The 13,312-nt window shown below is 37.7% G+C and overlaps 1 protein-coding gene across 2 annotated transcripts in view; it reads right to left on the reverse strand.

The window, feature by feature from the left end:
* The window catches only part of LOC106876428 (dynein axonemal heavy chain 3), a 158,633-nt gene that overhangs the window by 21,227 nt on the left and 124,094 nt on the right, over positions 1-13,312 (reverse strand). For both annotated transcript variants that reach the window (XM_052969758.1, XM_052969757.1), the window contains 7 exons: positions 12,729-12,886; positions 10,332-10,690; positions 7,869-7,985; positions 5,567-5,657; positions 4,989-5,095; positions 2,692-2,835; positions 1,138-1,301 (listed from right to left, as the gene is read on the reverse strand). In XM_052969758.1, coding sequence (XP_052825718.1) covers positions 1,138-1,301; positions 2,692-2,835; positions 4,989-5,095; positions 5,567-5,657; positions 7,869-7,985; positions 10,332-10,690; positions 12,729-12,886 — 1,140 coding nt within the window. The remainder of the gene's footprint in view (positions 1-1,137; positions 1,302-2,691; positions 2,836-4,988; positions 5,096-5,566; positions 5,658-7,868; positions 7,986-10,331; positions 10,691-12,728; positions 12,887-13,312) is intronic.

A 13,312-nucleotide genomic window follows, 5' to 3' on the forward strand; every position in this document is an offset into this window, starting at 1 on the left:
GGATTGAAAACGAGGCTCTGGAATGAAAACGAGGCTCTGGAATGAAAACGAGGCTCTGGATTGAAAACGAGGCTCTGGAATGAAAACGGGGCTCTGGATTGAAAACGAGGCTCTGGAATGAAAACGAGGCTCTGGAATGAAAACGAGGCTCTGGATTGAAAATGAGGCTCTGGATTGAAAACGAGGCTCTGATATATGTATATATGTGTGTGTGTGTATATATATTAGCTGAGGTGTAACATGTATGTCATACTACTGCAAACAACAATTATTTATGTCTGCCAAACAAAGTTTAGTTTCCTTGCCACTGATCATGCTACAAGGACCAAAATCTACGCTGTTAATTTATTGGTGAGGGAGCAGACAAAAAATTAAATGGTGAAAACATCTAGTTATGTGTAAATAATTGCACAAACATTGTTCTTTGGCATGCAGAATGCAGATATCAGTCTATACATCTATCACGGGAACTTTACCTCTCCAAATTTGTTTTAAAATTTTAGGGCTGTCACCATTGGTGTTTGAAAAGTAGGTTAGCATAGATTGTAGGAGTGCTGGAATGGAGGCAAAGAGATGTCTACTGCATTCAAGAAGCAAGATGAAGGGGAGACTCCTCACAGGCAAGAAACAGGTGTAATACCTTGAGCAAGTGTCTTCTTCTATAGCCCCCAAGCTGACCAAAGCCTTGTGAGTAGATTTGGTAGGCAAAACCTGAAAGAAACTTGGCATAAACACACACACACACACATACGTGCACACAAACACAAGGGCATCCAGTTGCTGAAACTATGCTAAAACAGAACAGCAGAGGTTGGTGTAGTCTGTTTCTGTTAAACCATCCAATGCAATAGAAAATGAACATTAAATGATGATGGTGATGATGGTGATGATGGTGATGATGATGACTGTATATGTGTATGTAATTACGTGTATGTTTCAGTGTACCCTTGTCTTGACATCGAGTGATGGCTGTAAACAAGCATCACCATCATACAAGCATGCTGTTCACTGCCAGTCTTTTATGGAAAACACATTTACACACACATATATATTTCACATAAATACATACTGTACACAGACATACATGCTATCTATACAGGTATAAACTCATAAAGCAGATAAATAGAGTGTACATACGGATAGTTTGTCTCAGTGACAATTTCATAGTTCAGGAAGTTGGACAACATTGACATCAAAAGACGACGGTCCTTGTCATCTGTGACACGACCACCATAGTTACAGTGGCCAGTCAAATAGGTCAGTGCTGCAATGGGCAGTTCCTCATAATCATTTAGGAACATCTGGTGAACACAACAATAATTATATAGTTAGAATAGCAAAGTGCAAAGCTAACATTAGAGTGCAAAACATGAATATCTAACACATGTCCCAAAAGTAATGCATAAACAAGAATAACTTTTTTTTTTATTAACAGACATAGGTGATTCCACCAATATGTATTGGTAGAGTAATTCTTCATTTGTAGAAGCTTTTCTTTCTTTTCTTCTTCACTGCAGCAAACAGTGGGTTCCAGGCAGAAGCAGTGAACCATCGAGTTGTTGACAAAGGAGCGATGCAAGTTGTCTGACAGCTACAGAAGGCAACAAAGCTTTTTACAAAGACGGTGTTATTGACAAGAGTAATGTGCACAGATGGATGAAGAATTTTCAAGAAGAAGAAACCAGCATTGAAGACAAACCACACAGTGGGAGACCCCAATTGTAAAAAGCTAGCACAAATTGCCAGCAAATCGCCATGTTTGCAGGCACAATTGTCAGCTAACATGGACAGATGAGTCATCATCCACAAGTTTGCTGCATAAGTGGACTATGGTTAGTCCATTACAGAAGATGGTGAAAGACTCTGTTATCAGAAAGTGTGCACAGAGTGAGTACCTCAGTAGATGATTTGAAGAAGAAAAAGATGAAAGACTACTCTGGTCTACTGGAAGTGTTAAGTCAATAAAGACACATTTTATTTCTGATCTGGTGACGGGGAGTGAAACATGAGCATATCCTGGAAATGAAGCCTCTGGTTCTATAATACAAACTTGCTGTTTTAAAATGACCTAAATCAAAACTTCCATCAAGATTTCAGGTTAATATGTTTCAAATACCAGCTTAATTCTTAAATTAAAAAAAAAAAATTAATTGAAATGAAGGCAGTGTATTTCAATAGAAATATGGTAACAAAAAGGTTGAGCCATGATTGGCACAGAAAGTCATGGTGACAGCACAAAGTCATAACACACAACCTTACACATATATCATATACAATATACAACTACACACATACATGTGGCAGTGTACGACATAACTACATTCATACACTGCATACACAAAACACCTACATACATGCAGTAGCTGCATATGAAATACAATTGCCTATGTTCACACTCGACTACACATGCATACAGCAGTGTTTAACACATACAAGTGTAGATGACATATAACTAAGTACATACAGTCATGTACACAGATACAACAGTGCATAACACAGAAGTACACACATAGTACAGAGTATAATAAAGTTACCCATATGCATATACAGCTGTGGATATGCTACATACATACAGTCATGTAGAACACACATCTCTACATGTATACAGCTTAGATAATACAGCAATAACACCATACTCAACAAAGGAATGCATGATATATAACATGTAGAAGTGTGTGAAGTTCTACCTACCAACATCTGTCTCATGCTGATCCGCAGGTCAGATTCATTAAATCCATACGGAATGTTCCATCCGAGATGTCCAAAGCTGCGTCGTTCTTGTACAAGGGCATGGAAAAAACAGAGACCAAACAACAGTTTGTGCCATACTTCTGGCTGTTGGTAGCATGAAAAGAAAGGAAGAGATAGAGTATGAGAGAGAGGTAATCATCATCATCATCATCATCATCATCATCATTTAACGTCGGTTTTCCATGCTGGCATGGGTTGGACAGTTTGACAGGAGCTGGCCAGCTGGAGCACTGGGCCAGGCTCCAGTTGTCTGTTCTGGCATGGTTTCTGCAGCTGGATGCCCTTCCTAACACCATTCACTTCACAGAGTGTACTGGGTGCTGTCTGTGTGACACTGGCACAGGTGCCGTAGATGAGCACCAGCATGGTTGCTTTTTACATGGTATTAGCATAGATTCTTTTTTACATGGCACCGGTCTGGGTGCCTTTTACATGTATGCGGTGCTGGCATGGGTGCTTCCTACATGGCACCAGCACAATTTCTTTTTATATGGCACCAAAATGGATGTTTTATGTGGTATGTACAGTTATTGAGGGTGAAGTGAGAGATGTGCATTGAAGAGTGGTTAGATGGGTAAATAAAGGGGGAATGTTAGAGAGACAAAGAAAATGCTATGTATAGTGGGAGATTACAAAGAAATAAAATAGAGAGAGAGAGAGAGAGAGTAGGAGTGTGTGAGAGAGAGTAGGAGTGTGTGAGAGAGAGAGAGAGTAAAAGTGTGTGTGTGTGAGAGAGAGTAAGAGTGTGTGTGAGAGAAAGAGTAAGAGTGTGTGTGAGAGAGAGAAAGAGTGTGTGTGAGAGAGAGAGAGGGTAAGAGTATGTGAGAGGTGTGTGAGAGAGAGAGGGGGTAAGAGTGTGTGTATGTGAGAAAGAAAGAAAGAAAGCAAGAAAGAGAGAGGGAAATAATGGAAGAGACAGGATACATTGAAGTAGGAAGGAAGATCTGAAGGAAGTGAAGGGAGATAAGTATAAGATGCAGTATTATAAACCCACCATAGGTGGTGAGCTGGCAGAATTGTTACTGCACCAGGCAAAATGCTTGGCAGAATTTCGTCCGCCGTTATGTTCTGAGTTCAAATTCCGCCAAGGTCGACTTTGCCTTTCATCCTTTCGGGGTCGATAAATTAAGTACCAGTTACGCACTGGGGTCGATATAATCGACTTAATCCCTTTCTCTGTCCTTGTTTGTCCCCTCTATGTTTAGCCCCTTGTGGGCAATAAAGAAATAAGATTTTCATTTGTCCTTACATTCTCAGTTCAAATAACTTTGCCTTTCATTTTCTTTTGGGGGGTAGGGGTTGATAAAATAAGTGCCAGTTGAGCACTGGAGTCAATGTGAACAACTTACCCCTTTCCCCAAAGTTGTTGACCTCCTACCAAAATTTGAAATCACTATTATAAACACACCAATACTTCAATGCATAAGCTTTACAGCAACCAATACTTTAAAACAACACTAGAATATTACACTAATATCAACAAGCGCCATCATTACAACAGTTCACAAGCATTGCACCATCACTTCAACAAGCACCACAAGCTTCAGCACAATAATACAATGCCAGAACAGTATAGCAACATTACAGCAACACTGTGAACAAACTTCAACACTACAGCACAATATTAGATCAATGAAGTAACAAACACAGGTACAACACAGCATTAGAACACCAGCATTACACCAGAACTATAATTATATCTTCAACATTATTTGAGGAGGTGCTGAAAAAGTTCCTGGCTTTAAGGGTGTTGTGAAAGACCTGGCTGGAGGTCCAACCTTCCAAGTTCTTTTACAGGGCTTAGAAAAACTGAAAAACTGCTGCAATAACTCAATAAATCTGAGAGGGGAATATGTTGAATAAAATCATAATTAACTGATCCTCCAGCATTTTCTTTTACCCAAAGACAGGAATTTTTCAGGACCCCTTTGCACGGGGTGCAGCAGAAATACCTCCCACATTTGAAAGGTTGACAAAAAGAAAAAGAAACAACATTTATGAAAAATTAATTTTACTGTTGTTTAAACAAAGGGTTACAGTTTTTGTTCATTAGCTAAATGAAAACATCATCGGCACTTGCATAAGTTCATTAGCAACACATAGATGAAAGTTTAAAATGTGGAAGGTATTTCTGCCGCACCTTATATATGTACATTAATGATTGACACTGATTAGAAAATAGACATTTTAATCTTAAAAGAAACTGAAAGGTCAAGTTTGTGTCTAGTTGAGTTTACCTTGTTGCACCCATTAAAGAAGTTGAGGTCTGAAATAGGGTCATTCAAGAATGATCTAAGCATATTGGCTCTTAAACCTTTTGGTGGTTCGTTGGTCATCTTCACACCTGTAACAAAAACAAAACAGAGATTGTTGAAGACGTAGCAACCAATCTATAATGGAGACTGAAGCAAGAACAGGAAAAGAGACATACTCAGTGATATGTTCAGTGAAGGAAACAAAAACAACAACAATCATAGCAGAAAAGGTGCACGACAGGAGACAGTATAATGCAGTGGCTGGATAAAGGATCTGTGAGGGTCCTTAATGAGAGCTCTCGGTGTGGATGCCAAATGAATTTCCACAATGAAGGTCATCTATGATGATCCTCAGTGAACTTCATGAGTAAGAGGCATCAGTGACAGTTTTCACTAAGAATCCTTAGTTAAAATCTTCAATCATACTGGCAGCAGTTCTCTCTCTCTCTCTCTCTCTCTCTTTCTTCTCCTGTCTATCTATCTAGAAGAAATTGGCTGTACACACACACACACACACACACACACACACACACACAATATGAAACCGGTGAGCTACATACCATTTTGTAATATTGAAACTGGAAATTTGTCTGAAGGGTAACTAGTCAACCAAAGCCGAAATTCTTCATGAGTATTTTCTGGTATAATTACCTGTGCTCACAAAATACAAGGATAGATAGATGAGGTAATATTTAAAACATCACAAAAACAGAAACATATTTGAGTCACAAGGTAGTCAGTTCAATTCCCATTAACAGATGGAGCTGTTACAAACTCTCACTTCAGTTCTTCAGTCTTTGTCCAATTTTCTTTTCCCTTTATTATTGTCAGTGTTGCCTTTTAGCTCCAGGTCAACATCTGATTCATCAGGCCTTATATAAAAGAGAATTCTATCCATGACCACCATGTTTTAAGTGCCTTTAGAACTGTATTATCTAATGTGTCCTTCAATATTTTTTTAGATGGTATGGTATGAGTCGATGGTTGCTATTTCTAGCAAGTTGAGTGACTACATTGTAGTTTTTTTTTTGTAGGCTCGGGATAACCTTTTAGTAGTTTTATTCCTTTATTTTTAGAGGTGATTATGGTGTAGATGACCCAATTAGATTTCTTTCAGTATATAATTCATACCTCTAGATTTCTGGTTTAAAATTTTACTGAGCCTGTTTTGCCTTTGATCCAATGAGGTTTAATGAAATAAGTATCAGTTACTTACTGATATTAATTTGATCACCTCTGCCCTGTCTCTGTAAAGCTATGGCTTTGTGTTTTTGAACCATTCTGTACCATACAGCAGTGCTTCTCAAACTATCTGATGTGGCATACTGGCAGTTTATTTTTCCCAATGTGCTGGGGACCAGTAATATTTCTTAGTAATATTAATTTATACTGGAAACAATATATATAATGGACATAATAAAAGTTGACAAATTTTTTTTATCTTATATATATTTTGTAAACAAATAATACAATATTACATAAGCATTTTATAATGCTTCTTTCTTTTCTGGAAACGTGCCATGTACCGGCAGCTGATGGCTCGCAGACCAGCACCAGTCCACGGACCACCACTTTGTACTCAAAGTGGTGGTCCGTGCACTGCCATACAGCACATCGATCCATCCACGCTCAACATCTCTGATTTATTTGGATAGTTCTTTTGTATCGAGCTAGATGAGTTGTTGCTAAACCCTCCCAATAAGTCACTCCTGTTTCTTAGAGGCTAAGTGCTATGAGTGGTCCTTCATGGAATTCTCTAAATGCAGCATAGTTTATTATGAAAGCATCACAAGCAGAGACAGAGACAGAAGTAAAGAGAACCAACTCAGTACTTGATTGATATTTTATTGATCCACTAATAGATTGAAAGCAAAGTTGTCCTCGATGGGATTTGAACACAGGTGGCAAACTGGCTGAATAATTTGAGCATCAGAAAGAATGCCTCACCATATTTGTTCAAATTCTCTTCACTCTGAGTTCAAATCTTCTGGGCTCAACTTTGCCATTTCATCCTTTCAGCAACATTTGTTGGTACCAGTGCAATGATACACCTCAGTAATCATAAGTAGTGAGGTAGATGAAAAAGTAAAATTTGTTATTTTCGGTTACTTTTACATACCCACCCTTACTTCTAGTCATGAAATTTGGGATAGTGACATAATGAATATGACTGTAAATACAATGCAGCTGAAATGGGATTCCTCCAAAAGGTCTTTGAAATAATGTAACTCAACAAGATGCAGAGTTTAACAATCAAGAAATTGTTCTAGACTGACCCGTTACTGCTCTGCACTGAGAGGCCACAGCCATGGTATTAGGGACATATGGTTAGAATATCTGAGGAAAGAATTTCAAGACAGATTTACCAGAAAAGGCCAACAAGAAGGAAGCCTAAGGGTAGAAAATGAAGTGGGAGCTTTGGACAATATCCATAGCCTCAGTTGGTTTTGCCTGGGGATCCAGTTGGAACATTTGTTAATGGTTGCTTCTGACAAGATCCTCTGAAAACTCTGCTCTCATCATGTCCCTCACAAGAATAGTTGGCTATAAAGGTAGAAGGATGAAAGGACGAAAGAATGAAAGGGTGGATGGATGGATGGATGGATGGATGGATGGATGAAGGATCAATTAAAAGAGTTGCTGTCGCTATTGTTGTTGTTGCTTCTTAACCCACTGCTAACTTTGATCAAAGACATTGACCATTTCGTTTTTGTTCAGGTGTAATGTATCTAAGACTACAGCATCCAATGTGTCTTTGAGTCACTTTTTCTAGCAAGTCAAGTGACCACAAAGAGGTTCCTCATTAGTTTGCATCAAAACAGTTTGTTAATGAATGTATAGTAGAAATGATATAGTACATACCTCCTCACAGATCTTTTCCAGTTTTGGCATCCAGCTTGTAGCTAAATGGCAATTCTGTAATACAACCCATGATCCAACAGTTATACCTTTTAGGATCATTTTCTCAGCTATCGGACCCTAAGAAAAAGAAAGTGTAGCAGTGTTGGTAGTTGTAGTTTTAGTGAGGTAGGTGGTAGAATGATAGAAATAGTAGCAGGGTTTACAACACAAAGCATAAAACAACATTACCAGTTATCACAAACTGACAACACCAACAACACACACACTGGTTGTCACATAACGACAATGCCAGTCACACAACACAGCTAATCCCACATTAATACCAGTTTCACAACACCACCAATCACATAGCAACACAACACTTCACACAACAACAATGATTATGCTTCAGTAAAAACAAAACATTAAAAAAGTAAAGTCAAGATGGACGGATACATTAAATTATTGATATTACAGCCAAGAACAGAACAGGCTTGTTTATAGTATCAGAAACATAATATACAATAGAGAGTAGCCATCAAAAGAACCTCTATGCAGTTGACCAGTCTGTTAGAAATAGCTACCAAATCTTCTTCAATTAGTCTGCAGTATCTGGCAACAAGATATACTATGTACAATTTGCTCTCAATACTAGATTTAAAAAAAAAATGATAAAAGGTCAAGTTCTACCATTACATCAACAATGAAACCAAATCACTACCCTCCCAATTAAAGGAAGTTGATAAGAAGAAATGCCTAGCTAATCTGCAAACCATACATTACCTTCAAGAACCAGAAAGATAACTTTTTATCAAGTACATATTCTTATGAATCAAAGAGATGCAACTTATACAATATATACAACATTTTGATATAAGCTTTCAATATGTTTAACAAGGTAAACCTTTCGATATGTTTTAGGGTGGCAAGCTGGCAGAAATGTTAGCATGCTGGGTGAAATGCTTAGCAGTATTTCGTCTGCTGTTACGTTCTGAGTTCAAATTCTGCCAAGGTTGACTTTGCCTTTCATTCTTTCAGGGCCGATTAAATAAGTACCAGTTATGCACTGGGGTCAATGTAATCGACTTAATCCCTTTGTCTGTCCCCTCTATGTCTAGCAACCCCGTGGGCAATAAAGAAATAAATATGTTTAACAAAGAGGTTAAGATTCAGTCAGTGTGTAGGTATAGGAATAAATACATATATAAAACCATTCCAATTACAAACCAAGTAAGTACACCACCTGCAGATAACATTGGCAACACAACAGTAATTTTTCTTTGCATAACACTTAGCACTATATTGCATAATGACCAATTTTCACATAGAATTAAGTACTGTTGCTATCCACAAGTGACATAGGTCCCATGACTCTGCAAACCCCAGCAGCTTACTTTATTTTTGTGTATATCTTACAGAGTATACTGGGTGCATTTAATCATATCACTTGTGCAAGAGATGCTGTCTGCAGCTGAGGTATAAAGATACCTTTCTACTTTACATCAGTTCTTAATCACAGATATAGCCCTTCTGGACAGACAACCTGCACTGCAGCTTGCAGAGTTTACATTTCACCTATGTATTCAACATTCCAATCTAGATTTGAGGTAGCAAGCTGGCAGAATTGTTAGCACATTGACCCCAGTGTTCAACTGGTACTATTTTATAGATCCCAAAAGGACAAAAGATACAGTTGACCTAGGTGGAATTTGAACAAAAAATGTAAAGACTGACAAAATTCCACTTAACACTTTGCCCTGCTTCCCTCGAAATTGCTGGCCTTGTGCCAATATTGGTAACCAACATTTCAGTCTAGATTCAACAAATGGATGCCCTTACTATCACTTTACAGCATGTACTAGGTGCATTTTATCATTTTTTGAAAGGTTGCTTGAATATGACCAAAGACCCACTCTACATCTATCAGTTATTATTCTGAGTCACTGCCCCACTCAATAGGCAACCTTCTATGTAACTTGAGGGATCCTCATTTTCTTCCTACTACTAATCAGAACATGAACTAGGTGCAATTCTTGTACTCTGTGGAGTATAAAATAATCTTTCTAGTACATTTTAATTTGAATTACATACATTTTATTTAAATTATAAACAATTGTATATAATAATTCTAATTGCATCAAAATAGAATGAAAACAAAGAGAGGGAAAACAATCTATCATCTGGTAGTCAGACCAGAATATTCTCTATTGGAGTTTACAATTATTGTTGTTTGCATCTGCTTTTCATACTTGCATGGGTTGCATGGTTCACCATAGTCCAGATCAGCTCTTATTTGGAATTACAGCACTCCTAGACAAGTCAAAGGACTATACTTTGCTTATACATTACATTTATGAATGAGAGATTAAAATTTCTTGATAAGTTTACAGAGAGGCCAAATACACAATTATAAATTCCAGTAAACAATCATCGTAACAATGTTTATAGACATACTGATGATCATAGGGAGGTATTAACGCCTACCTGACCTTGTCCAAGGGATATAGTCTGTATCTTTTGTGTGAAACCTTTGTCTTCACCAAACTTGAGCAGTGCAGCCATAGGGTCAGCACCAGGGGATAGGACAAATATGAGAGGTGCACAGCAGTTTGAATCAGCAAAAGAACCTTCAAGATCAAAAGTTGGGGGATCAATGTAAGCAGGGCCTAGGTTGTTGACAATGAAATCTTGCACTTTTGGTATCATTTTGTCAGGGCGCAAACATCGCAGGATGATCATGCATTCCATCTCAGTACACATGTTAAATTGAGAAGGCACTGACAAAGTATGTGGAGATGGATGATCATATATTTCCTTCCACTGATTTGGGTCACCTTGGACACCTAGACAAATATATACATATAAATATTTATGTTTAGAGTTATTAATGATAAAAAAGGTACTCATTATACATTGTTAGGAATGAAAACAAGAGGTTGAATGTATTTATTTGTATAAAGTTGATGATTCACTCCCTAGCTATACATGATATACTCATTCAATCTTTAAAAGGATGACTGCTGAAAAGTAAGATGGTAGAAATGTTACTGATTCATGGATCTCTTTGGTTTGTATAAGTCATGTGTTGAGCGTCAGTGTCTGGAGGTTGTTGGTGGAAGTCAAGGGAGGCAGGTTTATATTATTCAATTAGTCCAACAGTCATAGTGGAGATTACATTTTTGTGTAGTAGTATTTGTGATTGAAAAACATTTTGCAACTGAATTTTTTTTTTTCTTTTTAACCAAATCAATTCCTTCCAAAATCTCAATGACCACTTGATCTGAAACATTTCAAACAATCAGCTTATATCCATATATCAGCAGACAAGTCAGAAAAATAATCTATATAATCTACACATCAAAAGACACAACAAACTTCTGTAAGACAACATCACTAAAATACACAAGAAAATAAACCTTAAAATTTTTATTAAGGCACAAGCATGGCTGTGTGGGTAAGAAGCTCATTTTGCAACTGCATGGTTTCAGGTTCAATCTCATTGTGTAACACCTTGGGCAAATGTATTCTACTATAATCCCAAGTCAATCAATTCCTTATGAATAAATTTAGTACATGGAAACTGTGTTGAAATCCACTTGTGTGTGTGTGTGTGTGTGTGTGTGTGTGTGTGTGTGTGTGTGCGCGCGCGCGTGTGTGTTTATCGCCCACCACTGCATGACAACTGGCATTTGTTTGTTTACATCTCCCATAACTTAGCCAAATGGTAAAAGAGACTGATAGAATAAGTACCAGGCACGAAAATAAGTATTAGGGTTGATTTGTTTGACTAAACCCTTCAAGGTAGTGCCACAGCATGGCTGAAACAAGTAAAAGACAAAAGATTGAATATGGAGGCAAAAGTCACACAACTAAAAATCAAAAATAACAGGAAGCACCTTACTCCATGAACACTCTTCATCAGCCTTAAAACTTCTTTCCCCACCCTAAAAGTAGGTTAATGAAACTCTCCATCACCAGAATTGAAGTGAGTTTAATCAGTAGAACATTTATCTCCATTAATCCCCAAATTAGAAATGCCAATAGATTAGCTCAATAATGACTAAGCAGTTAAAATTATAAAAGATAAGTCAAAACATTTACCCAGTTTGAGAGAGAAAAAATACTACTTATCTATATTCAAAACTTTTTACTGAAAACTTTAGACAAGATCAAACAACTCCTTGAGTCATATTAATTTCAGTACTGTCATGAATGCTAGAAAGTCACTTCCATTTTTGATGACTCTAATGGCTTAATAAAAAGGTGAAACCCTGTCTCTAATGTTTTGATGGAATAAGGTACTTAAACTAGTTGGCTTTTTCATCCAAGATGAGCTTCAACAGTTTCCATCAACCAAATTCACTCACGAGAACATTGGTCAGCCCAGTGCTATTGTAAAAGATACTTGTCCAAGGTACCACACAGTAGGACCAATCCTGAAATTAAGTGGTTGCAAAGCAAACTTCTTAACCACACAGCCATGCCTGCAACTGGTATTTTCTTTTTAACTGACCCCCAAAAGGAAGTAAGACAAAGTTGACCTCAAAAAGGATTTGATCTCAGTGCACAGAGAGACAGAACAAATATTGCAAAGTATTCAATTTGCTGTTCTAACAATTCTGCCAGTCCCCTATCTTATATCATCTTCGAACATTTTACTGTTGTTTCCCATTTCTATCAAATTCAGAAGGTTGTTATCCTCTTTACATTTTGATGGTGATTATTAAATTTCACGAAGTAGCAGATTTCATTTCCTGACACATGTGATCGCCCATCATGCGGTAAATAAAGGTTAACTGTCTCCATTGCTAATGTCACAACCTACAGTCATTATGCCACCTAGCTAATTAAACACACAGTGATTGATTAATTAATCCTTACTTGTCATGAATTCTTCAAGATTCAATAAATTTGAAGCCCTCACAATTTCTGCCCAACTTTTCTCACTCAACCATTCAGGGGCTGGATTAGGGTATGGATTATCCAGAGCCACACCTCCAGTTAACAGAAAACGCCAAACTTCTTCATCAACATTTCCTCTGGAAAAGAAAAGAGGACATATGTTACAACATTGTAAAAGAACATTAAACAGACAGTTGGCCACAAATACATCATGGGTAAACTCCTCAAACTGAAGATATTTACTGCATTGTTGTTGGAGAATCTCTCATTGCTGTTGTTATTGGTACTCCGTCGCTTACGACGTCAAGGGTTCCAGTTGATCCGATCAACGGAACAGCCTGCTCGTGAAATTAACGTGCAAGTGGCTGAGCACTCCACAGACACGTGTACCCTTAACATAGTTCTTGGGGATATTCAGCGTGACACAGTGTGACAAAGATGACCTTTTGAATTACAGGCACAACAGAAACAGGAAGTAAGAGTGAGAGAAAGTTGTGGTGAAAGAGTACAGCAGGGTTCGCCACCATCCCCTGCCGGAGCCTCGTGGAGCTTTGGGTGTTTTC

This window comes from Octopus bimaculoides, chromosome 7 (assembly GCF_001194135.2).
Source record: "Octopus bimaculoides isolate UCB-OBI-ISO-001 chromosome 7, ASM119413v2, whole genome shotgun sequence".
NCBI classification, from domain to species: Eukaryota; Metazoa; Mollusca; class Cephalopoda; order Octopoda; family Octopodidae; genus Octopus; species Octopus bimaculoides.